The sequence below is a fragment of the Seriola dumerili genome, unplaced genomic scaffold (assembly GCF_002260705.1).
Source record: "Seriola dumerili isolate Sdu_G_001 unplaced genomic scaffold, Sdu_1.0 BDQW01000002.1, whole genome shotgun sequence".
Taxonomy (NCBI): domain Eukaryota; kingdom Metazoa; phylum Chordata; class Actinopteri; order Carangiformes; family Carangidae; genus Seriola; species Seriola dumerili.
The window spans coordinates 4,740,148-4,766,933 of record NW_019174257.1 but is presented as its reverse complement, the minus strand read 5'-3'; the positions used below and the strand labels follow the sequence as shown (position 1 = coordinate 4,766,933).

The following is a 26,786-nucleotide window of genomic DNA, read 5'->3' as shown; positions in this document are numbered from 1 at the left end:
GGAGGTGAACACAGTCATGGAATAAGTCTGATTCCCTTCAGTGTGGTAAAAGCCACATCAACCATTTGATATTTTTCTTTATCTGGAAGCCCCACCCCCTAGTCTTTATCAACACTTTTGTTTTGATAGAAAACAGCAGCTTCCTCTCTGTCACCGTTACAGCCTGACAGTACCAGCGTGGCTCGAACTCGGGGTTGCACGGCCACCTGGCCGCAAGTGCGTCACTGTTTCATGCGCAGCCTGTTTCCTCACATTGTGCTGCTGCTCACTGGCAGCATCCACAATATTCATTTCTGAATATGTCATCTCTCAGGGGACAACGTGAGAGTTAGTAAGACCTGCTCAGCCAAAACTAACTGTGTCAATCCTTTAGCCTTTATATACAGTATCAGGAGGAAGTTGACTTACCATCTGTCTGTTATTAAGAAATGTCCTGGCTAGGTGTTAACAAGTTATTTTGGGTGCTAACGTCTTGATCACAGGAACATAACTTGTAGATTCTTGTGATATACTGCACAGTGAGTCTTTTAGTGTGGTAGTTTAGCTCGTGTGTGGAAAGACATAGGCCTTTTTCCCAGCAAACATTGGCATTAAGGATGGCTCTATTCAATTGTCCCAGTAAGTCATGACAGTGTGACGGTGAGCCAGCATTATCTACAAGAGGACGCTGAGATCAAATAGGCTAAATGGAATTCACCCATTGCCCACTTCATGATTTACAACTGTGTGTATCTTACTGTGTGACCTGCCATGAAAAAGGTTCACTGGACAGTCAGCACTGATATCACAAATAGGGGACGACTGCACCTGTGGGAACACCAGGAGAGCAAAGGTCAAGTTGTTGAGTCGTAAATGAATGAATTTCACTTGCTTCCTCTCAGTCTCCTGCCATTTCAGGTTTTAAAACTTGCTTCAGGTGGCAGCTTCTCTAAGTTTGGGTTGCTGACTATTAACATGTAAGAAATTTGCTTTCCAGCCACAGCCAAAATGAAAAGACGAGCGTTACCACAAGAATTCTACAGCCAAGATCGAGCCTGTGGCAATAATTTCAAAGACTGTTTACTGTTTAGGATCCCCATTAGCTTCTGCCTCAGCTTCCTGGGGTCTGTTAATATGCACAAATAAACACAAGACAAGATCTACCCATGGAAACATGAGGAATATAAAATAAATAAAATAAATGAGTGGATGACATACTCAGTTGAAAAAAAAAAAGACCCCAAAAAAGATAGAAGTTAGATATTCACGCAACACCATATCAAATAATATAAACAAAATTCGCTTGCAGTTTGAAACTTTTTGGATTATGAATTAATTTGATGTAGATTGATGACAAGTTCCAATCTGAGGAATCTCTGAATAAAACCGTAACTAATTAGTTTTCGATCTTAGAAGACATAACCGACCCTTCTCAGACTTTCTACTGAAATTGTGGCTAGTGTGTTTAAAAGAATTCAGGTTCAGAAGTTGGTTTTCTTGATGAACAACAGCATACTTAAATGAGGTTCGGTTAAGCCAGGCAGTAAGGAATGCATTTTCCATTTTGACAATAGTTTGAGCCACCAACATACTATAGCTGTTTAAGCGGCGTACATCCTGGATGGTGACAATCTCCGCAGTTTTTTTTTACCAGTTTCCAGTTTAGTAGATTCAGTATATTCTACATTTCTTTTAAAAATCCATTTACAGACTTTCATCAGTGATCAGTACAATGTAACCTGAAAGCAGAGAGAGGAAAAGGTGCTGCCAGAAATATCACATCACCTTAATGCTTGATTATTACTCTTAACAACAGTATGAATCACATCATTGCACTCCATCCTGTTGTGCTGTCCCACCTGCCTCTTTACCACGCTGACTGTTTCCAACAAAAACAAACTAAACAATATCAGACATACCACTTCCAAAATCTACAACTGACCCCTTAGACCTCAACAGCAGAGCCATTACACACACTCAATCAACACTTTCGTCAAATCTGAAGTGTCTATCTTGAATGCTAATCATAATTGTTCATGAGAACTTTAATGAAGATTTAAGCATGTCCCCAAATCAAAAGTAATCCAACTGGAAAATTCAATAACTGTATAGCAGGTAATAGGGAATTTATTTTACACAGCAGAATACAGGTGACATGTCACACATTTATTTAAAACCACTCAAAAATGTATCAAAATCAATTACCATTACAACAAAAATGTAGTAATGGACATAAATACACATCACGACACCTGGAAAACAGGTTCAAAGGTACAATGCAAAATTGCTGGATTTGGACATTCACACAATTTCAAGTTTTTTGTCAGACATTGTATGGACAATAGTCGACTATATATATCAATAATAATAATCTGTTTTTAATATCATTTAAAAACATACACTAGCCTGACAAGTTATGTCAGGACCTGTGTCATTCTTGTAAACATTTGTGGAGCATAAGTTAAACAAGAGCAGCTACTCTGATATGAGCTAATGTTTTATATTTGAAGTAAAGCTGGTACAATTATTTATTCATGTGGGCAGATATTTTTCCACCAGTCAAAAATCAATATATACAGTACGTAGTGAAATTCAGAGGATTATAGATTTGTAGATTCAAGATGAGAACTTTACAAATGAGGTTTTGTGTTACCATTACTGAAAAAAAGAATCTTTGCCGTGCCTCATATGAGATTAATTAATCCCTTTACGGTAATCACAGAAAGATTATCAAACATTTTTATCTCCATACCTGATCATATCAGGTTTCCTAAACTCTTAATCCTCTGTTTACATGTCGGTAAAAACAGCTAAAACTATACTGTGCTTAAGTTTGAACGCTTCATCTTGTATCCAGCTGTAAGTGTTGATATTGAGGAGTTATCCACAAAAAGAGGCATCTCTGGGATGTGTGCCAACTATCCTCTTGATGAGAGACTGGAGAGACTGATGGCTTACTAAGGCTACAAGGTGCACAGGGTTGCACGGCTGGGGGTTGTGATTATTGTCTGACCTCATATTATGTTACAGAAGGAAGTCTGTGCTGAAGCCGAAGGGGGGAAGAAAATGCAGAGCCACAATCCGGCCCATTGTTCCGGCCCCTCCTCCTCCTCCTCCTCCCTCCTCCCTCCTCTCCCTGCCGATCCTCGACCATCTCTGTTGCCCTGACCCTGATCATAACCTGGGGGGATGATGTTACAGGAAGCCTGATGCTCCAGGGGAGATAGCGCTACTCCACGGTGACAGCTCCCTCTTCACCTCCTCTTTGACTGGCTGCCTGGAGGAGGAGAGAGATGAGGGAGGGATGTGGGGTGATTGGGCAGAGAGATGGTAGAGGACAGCCAGATTACAACTCATCAATAAAAAGCTCATATTCTTGTGATATAAGATATGTGACATCTAAAAACACCCAGCTTGGAATAGTTATTTATGTCTGATATAGTTTTTTCACAAAAAGTTATATTATCTTGTTAAAAGCTCTTAAAAGAATATCTTTTCCAGAATCTATCAATATGATTTTTTTTGTTTTCAAAGGTTTACCTGCTGGACACTCTCTTAATTCGTGTATGTGCACCGGAACCTAGATTTTAGTTAAGCATAGCCCTCCTACATAAAAATCTGATTTCCTCATCACGTTTATCATTCAGGGCCAGAGTGACAGTCCTAAGAGATACTACTGCACTTCCTATAGCTCCTCACAGGGACCTGTCATCACGTGAAGTCAGCGTTGTCAACATGACTTGGGTAGAATAATGCAGTTTTTTCCATCCTCCCCACATGGCATGGCAGCAGCGGTTGCCTCTCCTTGTTTGCGCTGGCTGAGTGGGTGGCCCACTCAGCTACACAAACGCACCCTCTATCTCTCCTCAGCGAAAAGGAGTGTCTCTGTCAGTCACAGCGGATGTGTTTACCAAATGTGGGGGTCTTGCCTCAGCGTGCAGATGGTGTTTCCTCCCTGCAGCCAGACTCCACCAAGCAACACATATTACACATAATAACAGTTGACAGTCAGCAGAAGTTGCTGTGAAAATAAACTGAAAAGATGGTTATGGGCTCAAACTATGGTCAATAAGATTTTGATCTTGTAAAGTGAAGTTCACTGATGTCAGTGCTGAAAGGTGTCGTAGATTTTTAAGATGAATGACTGTGTGGGCTGCTCCGCTACCTGTACATACACAGCACATTAAATGTTTACCATTATTTTCTACAGCATCTGTAGAAAACATCTGTAGCATCTGTAGAAAATAATCTTTTTACAGATTTTTTCTAAAAAAAAAAAAACAAAAAAAAAAACTGAATTTTATCAAGCAAAACAAATAAAAGCAAGAGCTTCCAGGAAGCATACCAATAAAAGCAACAGAAACTCACAGTGAAACTGGCCTTATTTTGTTTGCCACGCCATGTGCGTATGCTTATTGCCCTTTAAGCAGAGCTATGATTAAGTGACTTCCTTATGAATCAATAGATGTCTGACACTTGCCAGACCTCAAAAGTACAACACACACAGGATGTGGTAGCTTTGAGTGACCATTAGGCGCTATTACATGCTTTATGGTAAGGGCACCCAGCATAAGAGCCGGAGGTAATCGCTCATCAAATGCAATTAAGATGCATGAGAGCATCGGGAGATGTTATCACCCAACTAAGAGCACCAGAGCAACTGATCAGGCCATCTTCGCTGCACTGACTCAACTTGTATGTTAAAGATGTGAAGTTGACAGCAAATAAATATGGGACTGTGGTTAGGTTGGGCTGACTGGTGCCTTTGTTCAACAAAAAGTAACAATTTGGTTTTCACATTTCATAAAAGATGATTTTGTTTTTTTTAATGTTATGTAACAGTGATGAGTGACGTGTTGTTCTGTTTGCAGAAATTGGCACCTGAACAGACTTCCGCAAACTAAATTTATACTATGATTATTATTATTGTTATTATTGTTAAAGGATCTATGAGGTTGTTTTATTTTTGTCACCTGATAAGTGAGTGGCAAAATACTGACAGCTACATAAACACAGAGTTTAAGCTTTGAAATAAAGTAACAGCAGATTTTGTTACAGGCTTCCAGTTAAAACTGCTGAGATCCTCATGTGTAACTCTAACCCTGAGCTGCAGGGAAACAGAAGCATGATTTGTCATTATCATTATAAATTCCACTGCTTTTGTGTACACTTCTGGTAAAACAGGTTTGTAAAGAAGCAGGAAAACGACAATATTTCACAGATGTAAAACAGGTGAGAGACAGAGAGGGAAAGAGAAGGGACAAAAATGATATAATGTTATGAAGCTGAAGCTCAGACAAACTGTGACACTGTGGCATATTTATATCATTCAGCTGTCAGACTTTACAGAGGCTCTTGCTACTGCCGTAACACTGAAAATTTCCCGGCTGTGGGATTTATAAAGGATTATCTTATTTATGATGTAGCTTATCAGATATCATGTAGAGAGCTGTATAGACATATAACAGCCTCAGTCCTGTGCTTATTTCAGCTGATGGCAATGTTGGCTGAAATGACGACTGATACTGACTGATATAACTGGTAGAGGTTTTACTGTAACATTTAGCTATCTCTTCAATACCAATGGTTGTATTAGGTCATCACAAGCAAAGCTACACATCTATGAGCACGACTGCTTTATGGTAATATTGCATTTAGAGGACTCTTGCATCAATGACTTTGTCAGATGTGCCAGATTAGCCTTTCTGATTATTTTCTGTGGTTAGATTGCCAGTGGAATTTCCAGATTTATTATGTCACAATATTAGTATAGAAATATAAAATGTCAAATCTCAGGTGGCAGCTTGTCAATGCAAGATTTTTTCCCCACACACAGATTTATTATTAATGGGACAGGGACTGATAAACAGTCACAGAAAAGTTCCTTATGTCCACTCAGACAAGCTTAGTTCATCTTGAATTACAACTGAGTGTTTCGAAGCCAACTTGCTATTCTTATAAACACTGGACTTCCAAATCGCGGCTGGTTATTTTCCAAAGTGACTGGCAAAGTAGACAAAGTTACCAACTGGAGCCAAAATTCACCAACACTGGCTGGCATCCCGCGTTCATTTCCCACCCTTAACATATGCTTACCTCCACTTTGGCGTCCCCCTCCTCCTGTGGAGCTGGCAGAGGAGCCTGGCCGGCTGCTCTGCTGTGGCTCCGACTGAGAAAACTGGGGGGCCAGAGCCAGGCCTCGAGCCTTGTTCTGAGCCTTGTTCTGGCTGGCTGCTGTGTCAGGTGTACGGGGAATTTTGGGCTGGCTTGCAAATGCAGGGATATAATCACCACTGTTGACAGGGAACAGAAGAGGAAGCAGGAAAAGAAATAAATGATGAGTAAAGGTTTATAATTTTTTTATTTACTTTTTAATTACAGCTCTGATTTCTCACTTGCAAAGGTTCAGGTCATCTTTTTATCTGATGTGCTCCTGAGTAGCTGTGAGACACTACAGTCATGAAGTCAGATATCATAGTTGTCCTGGGTACTTTACCAGCCTTTTACAAGATTCTTGCCCTTGAACCTTGATAGCATCCATTTATTGTTTCCGTCGACCGCCACCATTTCTGATGATAGCGTACAGATATCAGCAGGGTCATCTACAGCATACAAGTTCTTTAGGTGCAGATTTATCTTGTAATATAATTCTATAATATTGTGATTTTATTTATCTTTAATTTAATTTTTTAATTTATTTTACATTTAGTTTAGACACAATGCAGGTAATTTATGCTATGAATATAATAATAATCAATATTATTAGTAAGAGGTGTAAAATAAGAGACAGTGTGCCTTCAGTTTTAAGGTTTCAAGATACATATTTGGGAATGATCAAAGCAGATCTTATAGGCATGTTTCAACAGTCCAATGTTTCTTCCCCAGCAATTCACTATAGATTTAGTGAGATGCACCTGACTGCTGTTTGTACTTGACTTTGCCATATCATCATTCATATCATTGCCAGTGTTTTTAATTTCTGTTCAACCTACTAGGTAAAATAGAAGTTTAAAGGTAAAAGTTAAATACACAGTAAAATTACACTGTATTTTGCTTATAATTTTCATCAGCTGATAAAATAGTAACCACTGGAAAAAAGGCTTTATTGTGTGACTAAAACCACAAATAGGAAAATGTTCCAGTGAATCTGATGAACAGGATCACAGCAAGCAAATGGCACTTCTGCCTGCAGCCACACACTGAAGGCCCAAACTCAATGTGGTTATCAGCCACGCACCAAATGACTTAAATCCTGTGGAGAAATACTATACCCATACTATACCCACATCCTACCCTTAAAGTCAGCAACTTGAGCAGCAACAGGGTGACAAGAAAAACTTTCATGTCTGAATGAAAAAAACAGCCTCACCACAGGTGTAACTTTGTGTATCTGAATTAGTCTGAAGCAGAGCTTTGCTAAGAAATAAAAACAAAAAGGCAAAAACATGCTCATTTGATATTTGCCCAATTGCTGTATTGCTAAGATCCTATTCACCTAAATATCTATGACTGTCCTGAAATCTCTTCTCACTATAAAAATCTTCAGTCTCCAGACTGGGGGTGAGATGAGGCTACTGAAGTCTGACTCAGCCAGTCTGTATTGTAGAGGTGTTTTACATTCCTGGAGGATGGGGGGGAGGATAACTGAAGTGGTTCCCTGGGTCTCATTACTGTCGGTGGGATTCAGGAGTCAAGTTCCTCTGGGATTTTAAAGAAGAGGAGAAGCAGGGGAGGATTCATTGAATGGGTCTCTTTGTGGGCACTGCTCGTTTAAACGCATGTCACAGTCTCAGAGACCAGCTTGGCAGTGCTGAGTCACCGATCGGTCGAACAACACACTTGCCAAGTCTCTCCATAGACACACAAATACACTGACACACATCTCAGAATTTTGCAGGAAGCTCGGCTGAATCTTTTTGCATCATTTCCCTGATCCTGAACAAAATGTAGACTGTAAGACTCCCCATTGTGTTACTACAGTTTTGATGTTATTGTTGTGTTCAAGTGTTGTTGTGCGTCTTTTGAAGTCAAACAGATAATGTGTGTAGTTAATGTTTGTGTGTCAGTTTACCTGGCAGAGTGTCCATTGTGTTCCTCTTGGAAACGACCTTTTGTAGCTCGCTCTTCATACGGCCCGTCCAACTCTGACTCCTGGGACAACCGGCCACACTCTGAGTCTGAGTGTGTTTTTGTGTGTGACAGAGAGGAAGGAAATATTAGAGCTTCATCACACTAATTTTGGATTTATACCAAAATGGCTGGCTTCCAAATCTAAAATGAACTCAAAACTTTAATAAAACAATACAGGTGTACTGTTATACACTTATTGTGACTAACGAACACATGAGCAACAACTTGATGCCATGCTGACATGGCTTGTTTTATGGAAAGCCAAAATGCGTCATTAGCCATTTGGTGCCCATTTTGCTGAGTCTTTATCCCTTCTGCTTTCTGAGGAAGTTGCTGGAGCTTCCTTGCCTGGAAGTGCCTCATGTTCCTTGTGGACACTGGGCATCACTTCAAATAAATACAATATAAATCAAATAAAGAGCAGCAGGTGGAAGGGAAATTAAATTGTCCCACAAATATGCAGTTGATTTTCAATGTGCACAAAGTGTATTAAGTATGAAATCTGACTGCAAACATCTGATGAACAGCCACAGCATTTAGACATGGTCACAGCAGCATTATTTTACTATTTTGAATTTCTACTTCTATTCAATGTGCAAAAAGTATTCGAGTATTGATACACAGAATTTGGAAGATGTACACAATACACAAAAACGCACAGATCTACCCACCGATGCTGTGACGTAGAGAGTCAGCAGTGCTGGGGCGACTGCCGGAGCGCGTAGGAGGTCTGGAGCTGTATCGGGAAGGAGGTAGGCTTCCTTCCTCGCTCTTCTGTCTGCTCAGAGGGTATTCCCTATCCCTGCTAACCTCACCTCCCTGACTGCCAGCTCGATAATCCCTACACATGACACATAAACACAAACAATATAGCACATGTTTTGTAGGAATGTGCATGAGGACGTTCACAATATCACATCTTAAAACCGTTATCTTAATGGCTTCATTGGCCTTCATCAGTGTCAAGTCAGAAATACTATATAATAATTAAAGATTAGTGTTACTATTGTTAGTCAGTCATAAGACCATTTTATAAATTACTTCCTGTGAGTTGATACAGTCTTATCTCCAGGGCACTGATCCATCATTGCTGTCATACCCATTACTCTAAAATAATACTGTCTTTTATCTGTGTTGTCTACCTTACAGTTTGTATTGACAGTGATCTGCCTTTCATTACAAAGAAACCCCCGTTCCAGTCTCCTCCTGCTGACTCATTAACAATAACGTCAGGCTTTGTGTTGATTAATGGCAAAATATATTTTAACCCATTCTTGCTATGACCTACTGCACTAGTTTTAATGGCTACAGGAACTTCATTATCCATGTGGTTTAACAAAGGGGGCAGCAAAATCATTGTCAAAATGACCTTTAGGTTGAGCTAGGAGCTATCTGTGCTGTTGTAAATGGGTCAGCCTTGAGAAGAAAGAGGCCAAATGTCTGGTGTCGCACAGATGCTTTGCATAAGCAGGTCAGCTTAAGGCTAATTTGGACTGTCTGACAGTACTTGTGTGTGTGTAAGTAACTTACACTGTGTTGATATTACGATGAGAACCCGGTGTGACTGGTCGTTGTAGGGGCTCATCAACACTTGGTTGCGGCAGAGGGGTAGACTTTCTCTTCACTTTTGTCATGTTGGTCATAATCTACAAACCACAAACACAAATTAGTTGCATAGCAGCAACACAGGTTTGAAACAGGGATACCAAAAATCCTTAAAGCTATAATAAAGCTATAATATGCAAGATGATAGCATATTAGCATAATGACATGAAATCTTGCAATTTCCCAGGGGCTCAAATATTGTCTAATGTCCTGTAGTGTGCGCGCACACACACACGCACGCACGCACGCACGCACACACGCACACACGCACGCACGCACGCACGCACGCACAGACACACACAGACACATTTTCAGTTCCCCTTGTTTCAGGTATTCTTTCCTTTAGCTGCTTCATCTTGATGCAGAAGGAATTGTACAGCAGACACAATAACCAGACTCTAACAATAAGTCCTGTGCAAGGAGCTTATCTGCAGACTGCCAGCCTTTAACTGATGTTGTCTCCTTAATGGTGTATAGGCTTGAACTTGGGGCATGTTTAGCTACCAACAACTTGCTTGATTAAGTTGTGCATAGTGAGTTTATACTCTCTTACACCCAGGTACTCAGTGGTGAGAAGACTCTCCCCAGACAGTTCCCTGGGCTGCGGTTGGAGAACTTCCTCTTTGTCAAGGTCTGTCTCCATTAAATCTTCCTGTAACAAGATAATGACAATGAATCAGTTAAAAAAATACATAATTTGTGGTGGACATAAGTATGCAGTGTCAATAATTCAGATTTGGTGATAATATACAATCAAACAATGAAATCAGTACAGCCAACATCATGGCCCCTGCTTTGTTTCTGCAACTTTTATGCAAAAGCATCCCAAAGCATCCCTGGCTTTAACACCAATATGTTAAAGCCTCTGTTGATCAACTACAGTTACTTTGATGGTGTCTAATTTACTCAGCTATATTTAAAATGAACTTGTATGCAATAACATTGATGTGAGTTGCATACAATGCTTGGCACCAATCCAAAAGGTACCAACAAGAGAGCAGTGTAGTCTACACCTTTGGCACTCACTTTGTTGACAAGTGGGCAACATTATATCTATTCCCTGCTATAGCCATGGTAATTGGATAGGAGGTACAAAAAACACCAGCTCTGAGATCAAAAGAATAAAGCACTCAAACCCTCACACGCACGCACGCACGCACACACACACACACCTGAGGGACTGTAGCCATTCCCACTTTAACTTACTACCATATACCTTATCTTGATAACCCACTGTCCCACTAAATCCAATCTGCCAGGCTCATCACCCCCTACACACATGAACAAACACACAGGTGGGTGACACCCAATATCTGTGTCATACTAAGATTGCCATCTACGAGTTGGGGAAAGGTGTCAAATATGAGGTGTTCTTTTCTTGTTGTGATTTCTCTCACCCTCATTTTTGCTCTTTTGATTTGTTTTTGTTTATATATTCCTAAGGTTCTGCTGAACTAATGTGGAAATGAGAATATACTATGACGGTGAAAAACATCATCACATCATAGTCTAAAGAGAGGAGGACTTACGTCATTGTCGTCCTCTTCCTCTTCATCGTCGGATTCTGGCCCCTCTTCCTCAGCTGGGTGGAACAAAGGTCAACGATTAAACAAGTCAGTAAAACTTGCAAAAAACATCGGCAACAGATGTCACTCAGTGCTTCACTTTGGAATATAATTCCAAAAGGCTCAATTTTCTGCTTTGTAAAGCACCTTCTAACATTAGATTGACTACTAGCACATCACTACTGTCAGAATCAGAATCACAAGGAATTTGTCTCCGGTTTTACAATGCTTCTTGGTACATACATATAAATATAAATATATATACAGTTAAAAACAAGACAAGACAAGAGTGTTGGATGGAGACAAGAGTGCTGATATAATTATATTGTTGTATTTTATGTTTCAGGTATAAACAATGCTGCCACTAAACAACAGCTCAGACTGCAACTCTGCAAAAGAAAAAAACAATTATCGCAATATTTGAAATGACTGAACATTGGCCCATGCCTAGCATACATATTCATTAAGTATCTATTGTAACAGTAAATTTGAATTCACTCACCTGAGTTCAGCTGCTTAATGATGAACTCAATCTGTCTGTTGAGGTCTGGGTTTTCCTCTTTGCTGTAGCATCGAAGAATCTCCTCTATACTCTACACACATGAGGGAAACACATGTCACACTGGTTTACGCACATAACTTTATAGCAGACAGACAAACGCAGGGGCCGTTGCTAGCTTCAAAATCAAGATCAGTGACTCAGTATTCAAAGGTAATATACGCTGTAATAACATTTAGCTGTTGGCAAAAGTGCTCAATTCAGTGGGTGTGAGCTAATTATAATGCATTGTAAAAAAAAATATATGGTCTTCAATTACATAATGATCACTGTCTAATGTCTGAGGCTTCTGCCTAAATATGATATTTGCTGGACAGGATGGACAAAGCCCCTTCCACACACTCCTGCAGCTCCAAATGTCATTGCATGAAGAACAATTACATAAGTTTAAAGTCAGTTTGAAGCACAAATTCAGCCCACAGGCTCAGCATTATCTGGGTACAGTTACTGTGTCTTATGACTATGAACACCTGTTGGTTCACCATCAAACTGGCTGTGTGATGACGTGAAGGAAGACAAATGCAGAGCAAAAAAACAAACTGCGTCTTGTTTCCTCAAAACAGGTGAAGACATTTGACTGCTATCTCACCATCTCTCTGGCTTCCTGCCTCACAGATGGAATACACAGGATACTGTACAGGGCTCCATTCACATATGGTCGGACCTGAGGAAAGAGACACAGACAAAACACACAACCTCTTTTTTTATGGTCTCAGGCCATATGGTAACAGATTGTATGAACATGTAGCAGCTAGAATGATACAAAGGGGAAAAATACAATAGATGTGAATACCAGTATATATGTGTATATGTGTATATAAATATATATATATATATGACCTGTCTGCTAACATAGACCTACAGTAACTATAGTAGGTAAAAAGATTTAAAGCAATAGTGAAGCTGAAACAGCTTGACAACATACGTTTTTTATAACTTCTGATAAAAATGAACAAAGTCAGTGTTTATTTTTTTCTTACTTTCTAGGTCAGATTGTGTTTAGATCTTAGTTTCCATTTAGTGCTGACAAATGCTGCCAACTGCACATCTATTGTTTTCTGCCCTATACTGCCCGTGTTGATATATGTTGGATCTATGTTTTACACCCTCTTTGAGTGTGTGCCTCCTATGTACATTGTGGATGTAACAGCTGTGTGCAAGTGTTGACGGATGTGTGTATCACCTCGTGATTCTCATGTCCAAGGAGGTCAGTTAGAACCTTTAGAACATGCTTGGCGTTTTCTGCACACTTCCTTTTTCCTGTACAATGACAGCAATCCAACACACATGCACAGACACACAAACATAGATACATGCTTCAATTTAAACAACCCAAAAGTCTTTTCTGCTTATCCTACAATGAGTGGATAAACTTTCACTCAGATTAATAATTTCTTCCAGCCTAATATATTTTAATTTTCTTTGCATTTCATCTTTCTGTGTATTAAATAGTAAAACTGCTGATAAATCAAATGCAGTGCAGCATCTTACTATGGCAATTTTATAAAAAGCAGGCCCCCGAGCAACTGAGAAAAAACAGTCTGTGTTCAGTGCGTATGTAAAGTAAAGGGGGCTGATGTGAACAAAGATACACTCTAGATATGATAACAAGCTGTAAAAGCAAAAAAATTTTATTGAATTCAAACTTAAACAATAATGGTCTCTACTCTGCCCTTAATCAAATCATCAGAAAGGAAGAAAGCTGGACAGAGAGTCCATGTGATTTTAAAAGAGATAAAATTGATTTACAGTGACATCATGGACTGTTAATATGCTCAGATTTTCTTCCATATTTTTCCTGCATGCACTTCATGAAACTTTTGATATAGTATTGCAAGGCCATTCGGGTACTGTATTGTATGTATCTTTAAAGGAATAATTTAACATTTTGGGACGTACACTCATTCATTTTTTGGTGAAGAGCTCGATGAGAAGACTGATACCGCTCTCATGTATTGTAAATATTAGGCTATAACTAGAGGTATGGCTAGAGGCTATATATATGGTTGACTGGCAACTACTTAGAGGCAAGAAACAGTCCCAAAATGTCAGACTATCCATAAATTGAATTGTTTATCATTTAGATCAATTTTGTCCTTTTTTAAAATTCACTGTGCATTTTTCTGTTGGTCAGTTTTAAACAGCCACATTAATTGTACTTTGAAATATACATAAATACATCCACCGGGTTGAAGGGGTCTCAGAAGGGTTTGGTGTATGCTGTTATTCAAGCTCTGTATCTACCCGTGCCTCGCCTTTACCTTTCGTGCGCAGACATAGGTTCATAAGCAGCGCTGCAGAATACTCCAGGGTGTAGTCAGTCAGGCAGTCTGAATCTTGTAGCTCATCCACCAGCCAGCCTATCAAATCATCTGCTATCATAGCCGTCTGCTGGCTCCTCCTGCCAATACATGATGAGGAATGATGGATTTAAAGCAAATTAAACACTAATGTTTGTGTCCCTCAACATGACAAGAATTTTGGTTCATGCCTAAAAAGAATTGCATGTAAAGTTGTTATCGTAAAGGTTTCTGATCATCACATGTTAAGAGAAAATGTAATTGTGAATTTACCTGTTCGAGCCCTGTGTCTCTTAAAATTTGAGAGACACAGGTTTATGATGAATCTAGGCCGTCTACTAGTCAAAGTAATGAGAAAATCTCACTTTGAGGAAGACATCTGCTCTCCAATTGATTGCTTTATGTAGTCTCCAAACATGCACACACAATTACAAATTATCCTGAGTAAGACTTGAAAAATAACTTAATTTCAACTGGTCATTAAGGCTGCCTCCTGACTGGTTGTTCAATAGAAAAACTGGTACGTAATCTGGTTTCTAAACATGCTGTTAAAATTTACCTCTAAGGAAAATGAAAAGGCAAGGCTTTAAAAATACACTTATTTTCAAATTTACCTGAGACTGAGTTTCTGGAGGGCCACTAGTACATTCTCTCTCGACAGGGAGTCTTTTTCCTCCTTCCTGAGAGCCTCTGTCAGAAGTTTTAGAAGAATGGGGATTTGGGAGAGGTAAACCCGACCTACAAGCATCACCACAAAATGGAATAATAATCAAGACTAATGTTATACTCTCACTGGACATCATACTCTGAAATATACAACAATGTAATTTCAACTCACAGGTATTTTCAACAATGAAAAGACATACCTAAATTTGGTAATTAACTTCAGGTACAACTGTGAACGCTAGTGAGGACATTACAATACAACAGCATTAACTCCTAAACTAAAAAACAATGGATAAAACCACCTGTTACTGAGGAGAAATCAAGCTCCAGGGAGTTCACAAATTACCAATGTCACCTTACATTTTTTCTTAGTATTTAAGTTGTTCAAACCTTTTAAATTCAAAAACCTGTTTTCCTTTTCCAGTTGAGACTGATGCTGAAAAGACATTACAGTGATCCTACCACTTCAACTTTTCCCTGTTGTTGAGAATAATTGTTAACTAATTACTTTCTCATAAAATATTGTTACCATAACCACTTACTATGTAACAGTAAGTCATCTGTCTCAGCACAAATGATATTTGTCCTTACAAGATGTCCTCCATAGTTACTGGCATGCTGCTGCTGCTGCGGATCATTAGTGGTTTTTAAGATTCAATAAAAGGTCTTCCATGAATCTATATATCCTTGAATGCATCCAGTTAGACAATGACTCATCTTACAAAAGAAATAATTATGCTTGACCAAATGTACTGGCAGTTGAGCACTTACCCTCTGCAAGGGAAGCGAATGCATTGATGAGACGAGCCATGTATTGGCGGACAATCTCGTTCTTCGACCTCATTAAATGAAGCACAGTTTTCTATGAAAAAACACAAAATGTAAGGTACTTTAAAACTATATTTAGTGCTTACAAGCACAATCAGTAATATTTTATTGGTACTTTGAACAAAATGATCATAACTTATGAGCAGGCCTTACAAGTCCTGCTGATTAATGCAAAACAATCGTGTTATCTCAACAGCTGCTGATATTTCAAGATTTAAAAAAAGGAAATTTGGACTGTGAAAAATAATTATGAAAACTGATATAAAACTAAAATTATATATAAAGAAACATACTGTAGCTAGTGTTGCCAACATAGTCAGTGCTTTTTATATAGTGAATATAGAGAATGTCTTACAACATTAGTATTTTATGAACACCCAACAGCACCCTCATTGTACCTTTGCTGGACAGTTTGTCACTTTATACAGAAATGAAAATGAAACTTTGAATGAAGCATTCTAGCATTCTATTAATATTTTACTTCTAGTTCAAGTGGTATGGCTTAAGAAACCACCCAAACAGCTTTATGGAGCTGGCCTGGTCAAACCTAAAAGGGACATGATGGCCCGGCGATGTAAAACCCATTGCACTGGGTAAACTCACTTTTCAACAGTCATTTTCGCTTTTGGCTATTGTTGAACACAGAACATTTATGGTTGTGATTTGATTACAAGAAACTGACACCCTACTACTGTTATTGTGGCTCTCTACAGTAAATGACCCAAGTGTTGTTCAGAGGTGGCTTGGAGCACCGTGGCAAGTACATGGACAAAGAACTCATCTGTGAAGTGAGGATCATTTACTGTTCTGTAAAGGGATTATCTTTAACATGGCGCCCCACAGCTAAAGGCTAGGTGAAGGGAATTTGAAAAGAAAACAAAAGAAGGAAAAAAACAACAATAAAGCTTGTAAGAAAGAGATTCTAAGGCCTCTGAAAACCTTTTGAGAAGGTGAAATCTGGAATATAATGTTTCTTACTCTACGCCTTTGTTAAGATAAAAGGAGAAATTGCTCAAGAATAGTACTCAATCTGGAACATTTCATACAAAGTCTCAGATGAAAAGACTTACATTGATAACATTTTGGGAATTTGGATTAATTGCCAAGACAATGATTAGGTACAAGTGACTCTAACTATAGATGACTTAACCATAGAATACATGTCCTATCCAGGATGTGATGATGGCTAAGGCATTGTTAGTACCACAAATATTTGAAATGGTGGAACTCTGTTAACATTATTTTATTGAAATAAAAGATCTCTGGTTGATGAAACAATTTGTGGCAAACATTTCTGTACAGATTTTTGTGAAGTAATAGAAACGGTGCAAACCTCTCATTTTGAAGTTTGTGGTACATATTGACAGGTCAGTGATAATGATCACACAACAGCCACATGTGTGTGGATTTACATTCTTCCATTCTTGAAAGATATTTATCAAAGTATAAAGGGATAGCATGTCATTTGGACAGCATCCCAGACGGATATGGATGATATCTGAGATGCTATGTCTGGTTTGTCTCCCGTCTATGACCTTTACCCACATTGTAACATTAAGCTGATAGTGAGAAACAAACCTGTGTGCACCCAGCAAAGGTGCCAATTCACCAGCTCAGATGTGCATGAAATCAGTGCCTTGGGATTAATTATACAGAGTGGCCAGTGGACAAGAAGTTATTTTTTACTTTGGCTCTGATGACTGCATGGAATATAGTTTGGGCTTGGAAATGATGTACATATTGTTGCTTAAAAATCATTTTCAAAGATAAGTAAGTTGACCCTGATCACATGAGCTTGCATGGCAATGGAAGATCAATCACTGGCATTTTCAGTTTATGTCAGAGGCCGTGATTTAGACGAAAAACCTGCACTACAATTAACAATATGAAAAACCTCACAAAATGTGATTACAATAAAAAGGTCTAGGTCCCACCTGTTTAGCGCTGTAGCGTTCCAGCAGATCATTGCTGATATAGGCTTGAAGCACGGTGTCTCTTTGTTCACCGGGGAGCGAGCGAGTCAGTCTCTAAAAAAACGTGAGAAACAGACCCAACAATGAAGTCTCTAAATAATACAAACTGACTGTGAATGGTACTCTCCTCTCCTTCATACTTACAAAATGCTGTACTTATGAGGCGCCCTTGAGCAAAACAGCTATATTGGACTGCTATGTAATGGATTGCTTTGCTAGCCTGCCTTAAAAATATTATATAAATCTAACACCTACTATATATCACACTGACCTCCCTGTAACATGATGGCTTGTATTACTACCAGGGGCACAGTCTAAATAAATAATATACTTTATAGCTCTGAAGAACAGGAATGATTCACAAAGGCTTCACTACGGATTGGGAATTGATTTGATTTCAATGATTGTAATGACTTTTCCGTTTCAAGATCATTATTAATACCCTAATATTTTACTATAAACATACAACCACAGTTTAATCAGCCCCAAATAATGTTTAGCACTTGATAGCAAAACAAAAGAAAACATGCTTGCAAGGACAAAAGTATGAAAAAAATATGGACTACAACCTTAAGAGAGTGGGAAAAGGCAAGATGCAGTGGTTGTAGACATTAAAGACAAATGACTGTGAATGTGTGCAAAATGTGACACCTGACATAAGAGGAATAGGATTATGAATCAACTCACCCAGCGCAGTGCCTGAAGCAGCAGGGACGTGAGTCTGTCTGAGCCTTCAACCAGGTCTTTCTTTAGCTTCTCATAGTCCAGTGAGGGCAGCATTGGCACCTCCTTGGATCTCCTGGAGATTAATCAAAGAGACGTTGTTTTGTCAAGGCACTCATCAAACCCTGACCAGCAAAAAGCGCATTTAACAAAAAAACAAAACAAATTTAACACTTACTGTGGTGCAATGGATGCTCGTAGCATAGAGGAGGCCTACAAGAGAGAGCAAATTCGAGAAAAGAAGACAAAGAGTAGCAGTATATATATATATATATATATATATATATATATCAGAATTTGATTATTTCAGACCACATTTATCACATTTCTATTTTAAAGTGTGGAAAACATAACCCATGCGACTGTTCAAACTAATCCTGTCACATTCCATCATTGTGTCTCTCTGGCTGCCATACTTACCCAGTAATGTTCTCCATCTAAAAACAACCAAGTTAGCTACTAATAAGTCATTAGTATTTTTTTGGACATGCATACATCATGCTTGCTGTACATGCTGAATCCCCAGACATACAGTATAGTGCTGTTTGGCAACATTGCCCATGCAGTCAGTGACAAATAGGAGATATTTCAACATTTTTAAACTATCACAGAGGGCAGGTTAGTGTGAAACAGCCCCCCCAAATCCATTTTCACACCTCACTTCACTTGTACTCTAGGCCTGTATGTAGTTATTTGAGGAAAAAGGAAACAGAGGCTTCTGAACAGTATAGTATAATGGTGGGTGTGTATGTTAAGGAAAACTAATTACTACTGTTTTTCAGTTTTGAAAGGGGATTTTAAGACTTGAAATCGAATCTGAAGCCTGGGTGGTTCGGTTTAGAGCGGGAGCAGCGTAAGGTCAGGGGAGTGGTCCGTGACGTCTAAGGTATCAGGTGGTGTAGCCACATTTTTGCTTTGGTGTGCAGTAGGTAATGCAGAAGTGGGGGAGAACATTGAAACCAAGATTCTTCCCCAAATTCCTTTCTGTCTAAACATTTCAGCTGCCCTGACGAAAGCTGAAGGACATGGGGAAACGTTTCCCTGAGACATTTAACACTGATCTAAGGCCTGATTAAGAATGGCATCCAACTTAGGTTCATCACACATGCAGTGTATATTATGGACAGCGAGTATTCTCAGTCTCTATAGCAGCTTTTTAATAGGAGAATATAGAAAGAGTGGGTTCAAACTCAATCATTTTTTTGCAACAACGTCAGAAGGATGTAAAAAACTGCACAACAAAATTCTCCCATTTTCAGTAAAACTTTGATTTTAAGGTCACATTTGCGCTCATATTTCAGTTGGTCACCTACACAAAGCAAAGGCTTGACCTGAATCCTCTGACAATGCACAGTTTACATAAGAGGTGCCCTTACTCTCTTCACATTTTTAGTGTGCCTTCTCACTATTTACTCCTTTGTGACACTGGGGACAACTGAAGGCCATCTATTGTTGATATTATTGTCTAAGTAGACGGCTCTGCTCCCTGGTCACATCCAGGTTTTATCCTTTCAGCAAGCTAAACCATAGCAGAAAAAAAAGAAAAAACGTCTGTGACAGCCATTTCAATAATATGAAGGCAGAAAGAGTCTGATAATTATAGTCAATTATGGTGTTATGTTGCGATAAGTGGAACAGATTCTTGCCTATGTGAGGACAAACATGGTCCTGACTCAGCTCTCAGCTACAACTGAAACAAAATGCTTTTAATCCAGGTTATCAGGAATATTGACCATTATCCACCAGCTCCTGACAATCAGTGGGAAATTAATATTAACTACTAAATGCTGCTAAGCAAATGCTGTGGCTGTTCATTCTGTTCTCGTTCACAGCTTTTTCTCATACAACATTTAACCTCCTGACCTGAAATTCCATGGAAGTTATTTAAATTAACATTATTATATTATATGTTTAACCTGAGTGCCTGCTATTAATGGTTTTAAGAACCATCACAATTAAATAAAGTGTTCTGGTTATGTCTTTTCAAATGACTGTAACTTGATCCACCCTGTCTGATAACCTGGGCGTGAGAGAAGGGCTTTTACATCAAAGCAGCTTGTGTTGGCCATTCTTGTCCTGTCACAGCATCTGTCCAAATTCTTTCACAAACTGTAACGTTAAACAAATAGTAAGGGGAGAAAACTGAAACTGACAGCGTTTACCTTAAAAAAAGAAGACTGACAGCCGATAAGCAGAGTTGAAATGAGGAACAATGACTGTAGTCTTTGGGAACAAGTGAATTTAATGATGAGGTGCATCCTGAAAGAGAAGCTCTTGTTTGGCTGAACAAGTAGCCTGACAAAAGGGGTCATTCTTACTATAAACAAGGCCAAACTTTAAACTAGGACAATCTAGTAGGAAAATGGCAGGGGGTATAGACTGGGTACAAAGGCAGGCCAAGAAATGTATAACTAGTAAAGAAAGGGGAGGCAGACATAAAGACAAGGAGAGGAGAAGGTAGAGGAGACACGGCGAGGTGCAAGCAAGATGAGAGGTGAGGACCTGAGCGGTGACATGAAGTAAACATGAAAACATATGAAACTTACATAGCCATCATCATAGGGACTCATAGAGTAATATCCCTTTGTGGACAAAAGCATCACACACGCAAAAACACAAACACACAGAAAGAAGTTGTTCAGTTCAAAACAGAAAGAAACCAGATTTCACAAGCCAGAGTTCAACACCACAATGAATGCTACTGATAGTAAGCGAGACTGTCCAGGTATCAGAGTTTTGAGTAATTCTCCAGTTTTTTTTATGTATCTGTGTCATGGAGCCACACTGTAACAGCTATCAAAAAATGGCAACAAGGATAAGATATGTTTCACCAGCTATTTGCTGTTTAATTTGAATATTTCTACTCCAACAGCTAGTTTGGGATGCAATCAACCATAAGGATAATTTTTATTCTAACCATTATAATTAAGGCAGATTTCAAAAGTGGTTGATGAACTTCAGATTTTGTGGTGTTTGGAATTGTTCGTTTCCACTATTCAGAGTTGTGCAATGTGTATCTAACTTTCCAACAAGCCTTCCAAACAACTGTACTCAACCAGGATCCAGTTATCTTTTTCCAGGATACAAACTAAGGGATTATTACATGGCTTAAAGCTGGCTGCACAGTGGACAAAGCGGTACTTTGTGGCAGATAAACACACCTTTTTAAAATATATTTCGAAATTCCTTTTCAAACACAACGTCGACTTGACCAGTATCTGTGACGTAATGTTCTGAGAGCAGTTTTCCCTGCTTGTATTTAGGTGGAAGACTGTGACTACTATCAACACTCCCCGACATGCTTTTACTAAAAGCATTGTGCCTTGAGGCCCTGTGTTTTTTATTCCTCTACCAGTAAGGTGTGAGGAGAGAAGGAGCAAGAAGAGAGGAGGCTGTGTGCTCTCACTCACAGTGCCAGGTCTGGTGAAGTCGGTGCTCTGTACCACGCTCTGCCTCATCTGGCTGCTGAACAGGCGAACACACACACTCTGCAGGTACTCAGGGGAGATCTGCAAACACACAGCATGCCCCTTGAGCTTTGTGGGCAGAGGGAAGAAGAGCAAGCTTTCCATTTTTGTGTCCCTGTTTAACAGCTGTGTCATGTAAATACAGAATGTGTATAGAAAATGTTTCCATACAGAGTATATTAACAACCATGTGTGTATACATACTGCGTATGTGAGAAAGAGCCTAATTAAAGCCTTTATGTGTCCGTTTAGTGTTTGTGTGTGTGTACCATTCATTAGCTCATTAGTGTTAGTGTGTGTGTCTTTTTGTGTGTGTTACCTTGTGCCCATCTCTGTGTAGTTTGTGCCTGTAGCTTGTGTGTTAGAATGTGTGTGTTTGTTTGCCCCACAGTCAAGCTGACCTACCATTTTTCCGCTGACGGTGGCTTCCAAAGAGTCGACCAGCTCAGCAGTGATTCCAATCAGGTTGTGGTAGTCGGCCTGCATCTTGTTGAATTTCCGCATGTAGCTGCCGATGCGTCGGTCTGATTCAACCAGCTGGAGCTGCAACTGCTGCATGGCCTCTGCACAGTCACACACACATAGACAAAGGTTGCAGAAAACATTCACAGCATGAGTGATATTCCTGTGTAACATAAGGTTAAAGTGTTTGTCATAAAATATGAAATGTTTCATTTGAAAATTCAAATAAAAATTAATGGATGGATGTTTATGTTAGTCAATATTAGTCAGTTGTCTTTAAGAGAGCACTGAGTAATTATTAACCTCTATCTGCAACCAAGTGCAACACTGACAGAACTTAAGTTGTAATTTACTCACAAGAAATTTTCAGTTTTATTACAGAAAAATCAGTTAACAAATTAGAAATATGAATGATACCAATTATCTAGTGATGTATGTAATGAAAGCTGCATAATAAGGTCCACCCCTGTTAAGTGTGATCTGAAGATTTCAAAGAGTGAGGAGCTTTTGGTCCTTTCCAGAATATGGATTTGAGAGTTCAATGACAACCAAAAGAGTAACTAGCAGTAGCTCGCACTGACAAACACAAGTTGCTGTGGTTTCTGTATTTTCACAATAGATATAATATGATGGAAGGACAGATATAATGATTGCAATACACTGCAAAAAAGTAGACTATTGAAGAGGGATAAATGTACCTTTAGTACTCCTTCCACCCTCCTTCTGCATGACGTCTGTTAAAGATTACACACTGAAACTCAATTGAATACACAGAGCTACAGACATACAATATAAGATTATGTAAATGTCTTGCTTAAGTTTTACGTGACATAAGACAAACACACAGTATGTGTATCCTGCTTGAAGTGGGCAAAATCTTCACAGAAGACGTTTGTTTAGAATTAAGCTAAATCGGTTTACTGACTGAAGAGATATAAGTGTTCAATAGTTGTTTGTTTTAAAGGAGGGATAGGCCTAATTTATAAAGGTCAACCCACAGTTAATTTCACCTGTCAGTATGTTGCTGCCTGTTAAAGTGTTGGCACATTGAAAGATTAAGAGTACTAAATAACAAATTCGATTTTCCTTGGTCAGCCCTCAAGATAATAGTTGCCATGTTAAATGTCTATGCTTTGATCATTGGCCAGTAGTGTTTAGTTTCATGAATGTGAAAGGAGGAAAGTCGATCCACTGGGTTTCCAGTAAAAACAACAATTCTTGTTATCCTTCACTTGCCCTTCTACTCTGAAGGGGTAAGCGTGAGTTAGTGTCACATTAAGTCATGCCATGCTCAAACATAGCATGCATTTATAAACGCAAAACAAGACAGGATTTGGTTGCAGGATATGAAATGACCAGATCTGGGCAACAGTCCGGCTTTTAATGAATTCTTTAGTCACCTACAGAAAGGCTTTTTATTTGAGATTTAAATGTCCAGCTCAACCAGGAGAAGGAATGGAAACCACTCTGTGCTTTGCCTGTGTTAAAAGCTCCAACTTATTTCCCCCAAGATTTTGTTGTGTTTTCCCCCACCAGCTGATTTATTATTTAAAGCCACTTTCTAAAGACCTTTGTGCCCTTTGTTGAGTCGACACAACTTTTACTTAATGTTGCTTAGTGAGCCACATCTGTGAGAACTGCCAGGTGCTGCATGTAGTTCTCGAGAGTTAAGAACTGGCAGTTTAGTAGGACACCACTGCCAATGAACCAATTCAATGGCAGTGTTGGACTGAGCATTTCATGGATTAAACAAATAGTTTTTCACTGTAACTATTTTGCTGTGGTGGCAGGTTGTGTCATTTGTAATACAGACAGGTTCTGACACTGTTAGATTTGCATAATTTGCATACTTATCTCACACCACTGAAAGCAGCAAAGACAGTAAAACATAAAGAGTATGTCATCACTTGGTCTCAAAACAGAAATATAAAGTGACTCATCTGTACTCTGATCAGAAAGATATGAGAGGGTGCCATGATAAAGGATACATATAAATTCAGCAGCCGTGGGCTGTTGGACGGCTTCAGTGTCACTGACAGAAACTGCTCCAGCTTAGCCTTCAAATGTGGTATCCAGGAATCCTAAATATACCATTATATAGGTTGGAAGAGAATGTGGTTATGTTCATTCTGAAGGTGACACTGAGTAATAATGTTGCATGTGTAACAACTAGTTGACAATGACCAACTGGATAATGTTCCATAATCAGCCGAGCACCTGGAAAAGATCTTTGAAGGAGGGGTGGACAGTGGGGTTGGGAACGAAAGGCAAAGCATAGTAAGGCAGGAACTCTGTGGTCTGGCTTAGTGCTGCTCCTCGAGTCTCCAGGTACTGCTTGAAGTGTGAAATCCTCTCTTCAAACTCAGCTCTGTCCTGAAGACAGATTCAGGTACTCCAATGAATTGATTTATTTCAGGTTGCTCATTACATCATTAAAACACTTCCTCTGCTGAACAGACACATTCTCTTCAGTTACATGATTCTTTCTCTACCATCAACAAAAACTAAAAAAAAAGCATCTGCCTTTAAAAAGTAAACCAAACAAAACAAAACATTGCATTCATATAAATATATAAACTGCAATGACCTGCACAATGAAAGGCATATTACAGACAGATGACTATTTGTATGGTGCAACAGCCTTATCAAGAGGTCACTGAGAAAAGCCTGTAGTGCAGCTTAGTGGACATGTTGCAAAATAGCACATAATGATATTTAGTTTTACGGCACAGTTAGATTTCTTTGCAGATGCTCTCATAAAAAATGAATGCTCTTGTTAAATGATAGTTTATACAAAAAACAAAACAAAAAAAGTATGATCTACATACATGTCTACCAGGGTGCCTCCTCAGTGGGTAGATGGTGAAATGGATGTAAAGGTAGAACTCCAGGCTCTGGGCCTCTGCATCTGTGTCTTTTACCTCAGATGGAATATTCTCTACCCACAGTTCAAAAAATACCTTGTGATCTCCATCATCAAAAGAGCTAAGGAGGTCTTTCTAGAAAAATCACAGATAAAGAAGAATGGGTTGGGAAATGCAACAATTTACTAGTTTCTACAATAATATTATTTACATACGACACAATGATAATTGATTGATAAATATGTTTTAAAACAATTGAGTTTGCCAGTCTCAACTCTCTGTACTCTGAAACATCCAATTCAGTTGTTAGGGACTACTCTATGAAGCAAGCTACTGAGTTTCATAAAAGTAATATTAAAAACATAGGATAATATTTCTCAGGCTGTAACAACTGCATGTTAATAATTAGCAGTGTGTGGGCAAATTTCTGCTTTTCACCACTCTTCCTTTCATTCCTAGTTGCCACCTCTAAAAATAATCAACCAACCTGCAGGAGCATCAAGTTATAAGAATTGTATCATTTACCTGAATGACACGAGTCTTTGAGTCTCTGAAAGTACTTCCTTGAGGCTTTGAGACAAGCTTGCCTTTGCTTTTGCACTCCTTGTCGAAACTGTGCACTGTTTCTTCAAATTCCTCAAACTTAAGGTACTACAAAAGACACAAAACAAGCACAGGTGGCATTAACTCCACTGCAGAATGGAGCTGTGTTTCAAGTCATCCAGATTAAACAAGCTGCACAACTCTTCTCTCTCTATAATATCATGCTATATCCATCGTGGTTTCTTGAATAAAAGTTGTGCATCTTTTTTTTTTCTTTTAAATTTGAATGTGTTACCTCCTTAATCATCCCAAGAAGATCTGCTTCAGTTGCCAAGATGTCACCCATCTTGGCTGCCTCCCTGGAACTCATGTGAGTGCCCAAAACTTTCAAAACACCTACAAACAGCAAACACCTCTGCACTCATTAAATGGCATTTGTACATCCAGTGAGTATTCTGCAGAGCCTGCAAGGACATGACCGCACATTGCACTATTAATAATCATATGATACCACACAAAGAAGTTCATTGCTAAGCCCTTTCGTTTTAATAAGATGCAACTACTTTAAGAGTATTTGTGTCTCAGTCTAAAACTCAGGTAAAGCTGCAATACAAAGGTTTTAGTAATATTTTTAAACAAATCACACACACATCCTACAGCTACAGCGTGAACACAGAAGTCAGATTTGCTCTGCTTTCGAATTTTAACATTATCTTCAACAGTTAATTTGAGTGACTAAATCGGCGTTAGAAAACATTTGGCAAGCTAGTAGCTACTTGCTGACAAGCTAATCAGTTACATTATCTGACGTCGAAGGTGGACAGCAACATCATCCTCAACATAATCATACATCACTTACTTGTTGATGAAGGCTTATGTCGCTTGCACCATGTTCATCCGTAACAGAAACCTGTACAATCCATTTTTGGCAAGGCTTATGGGCTTCACTTGCACTTAATGCTAGTCAGCTAACCATTAGCTAGCAACCGTACACACAGAGGACGCTAAAACACCTAGCAACCAAATGGTTGGAGAACGCATGCTGGAAAGTTGAGGTAAGTGTCGTAAACACTGTACATGCTTTGGGAAAGCATGTCGTTTCATTAAAACCCTTTTATACAC

The 26,786-nt window shown here is 39.0% G+C and overlaps 1 protein-coding gene across 1 annotated transcript; it reads right to left on the bottom strand.

Annotated features, from left to right (window-relative positions):
• Positions 1-2,159: 2,159 nt before the first annotated feature.
• On the bottom strand, positions 2,160-26,647 carry armc9 (armadillo repeat containing 9). The gene is made up of 25 exons (XM_022745913.1): positions 26,524-26,647; positions 25,960-26,060; positions 25,647-25,772; positions 25,086-25,256; positions 24,475-24,630; positions 24,246-24,338; positions 22,956-22,980; positions 22,201-22,358; positions 21,739-21,837; positions 18,507-18,541; positions 18,293-18,404; positions 17,567-17,659; positions 15,576-15,666; positions 14,753-14,876; positions 14,100-14,239; positions 13,022-13,098; positions 12,428-12,502; positions 11,782-11,872; positions 11,244-11,296; positions 10,268-10,366; positions 9,640-9,755; positions 8,781-8,950; positions 8,051-8,156; positions 6,076-6,272; positions 2,160-3,256 (listed from the first exon to the last, which is right to left on the bottom strand). Exons 2-25 carry the CDS (start codon positions 26,032-26,034, stop codon positions 3,234-3,236), a joined length of 2,505 nt encoding a protein of 834 aa, XP_022601634.1. The 5' UTR covers positions 26,035-26,060; positions 26,524-26,647; the 3' UTR covers positions 2,160-3,233.
• Positions 26,648-26,786: the final 139 nt, after the last annotated feature.

Excerpts from the sequence above, each read along its gene's own strand:
- armc9 (XM_022745913.1), bottom strand. The coding sequence starts at position 26,034 with ATGAGTTCCAGGGAGGCAGCCAAGATGGGTGACATCTTGGCAACTGAA. Across the intron at positions 18,405-18,506 it reads CGAGCATCCATTGCACCACA|GAGATCCAAGGAGGTGCCAA; the intron begins GTAAGTGTTAAA and ends ATTAATCTCCAG. Across the intron at positions 3,257-6,075 it reads AGGGGGACGCCAAAGTGGAG|GCAGCCAGTCAAAGAGGAGG; the intron begins GTAAGCATATGT and ends CTCCTCCTCCAG.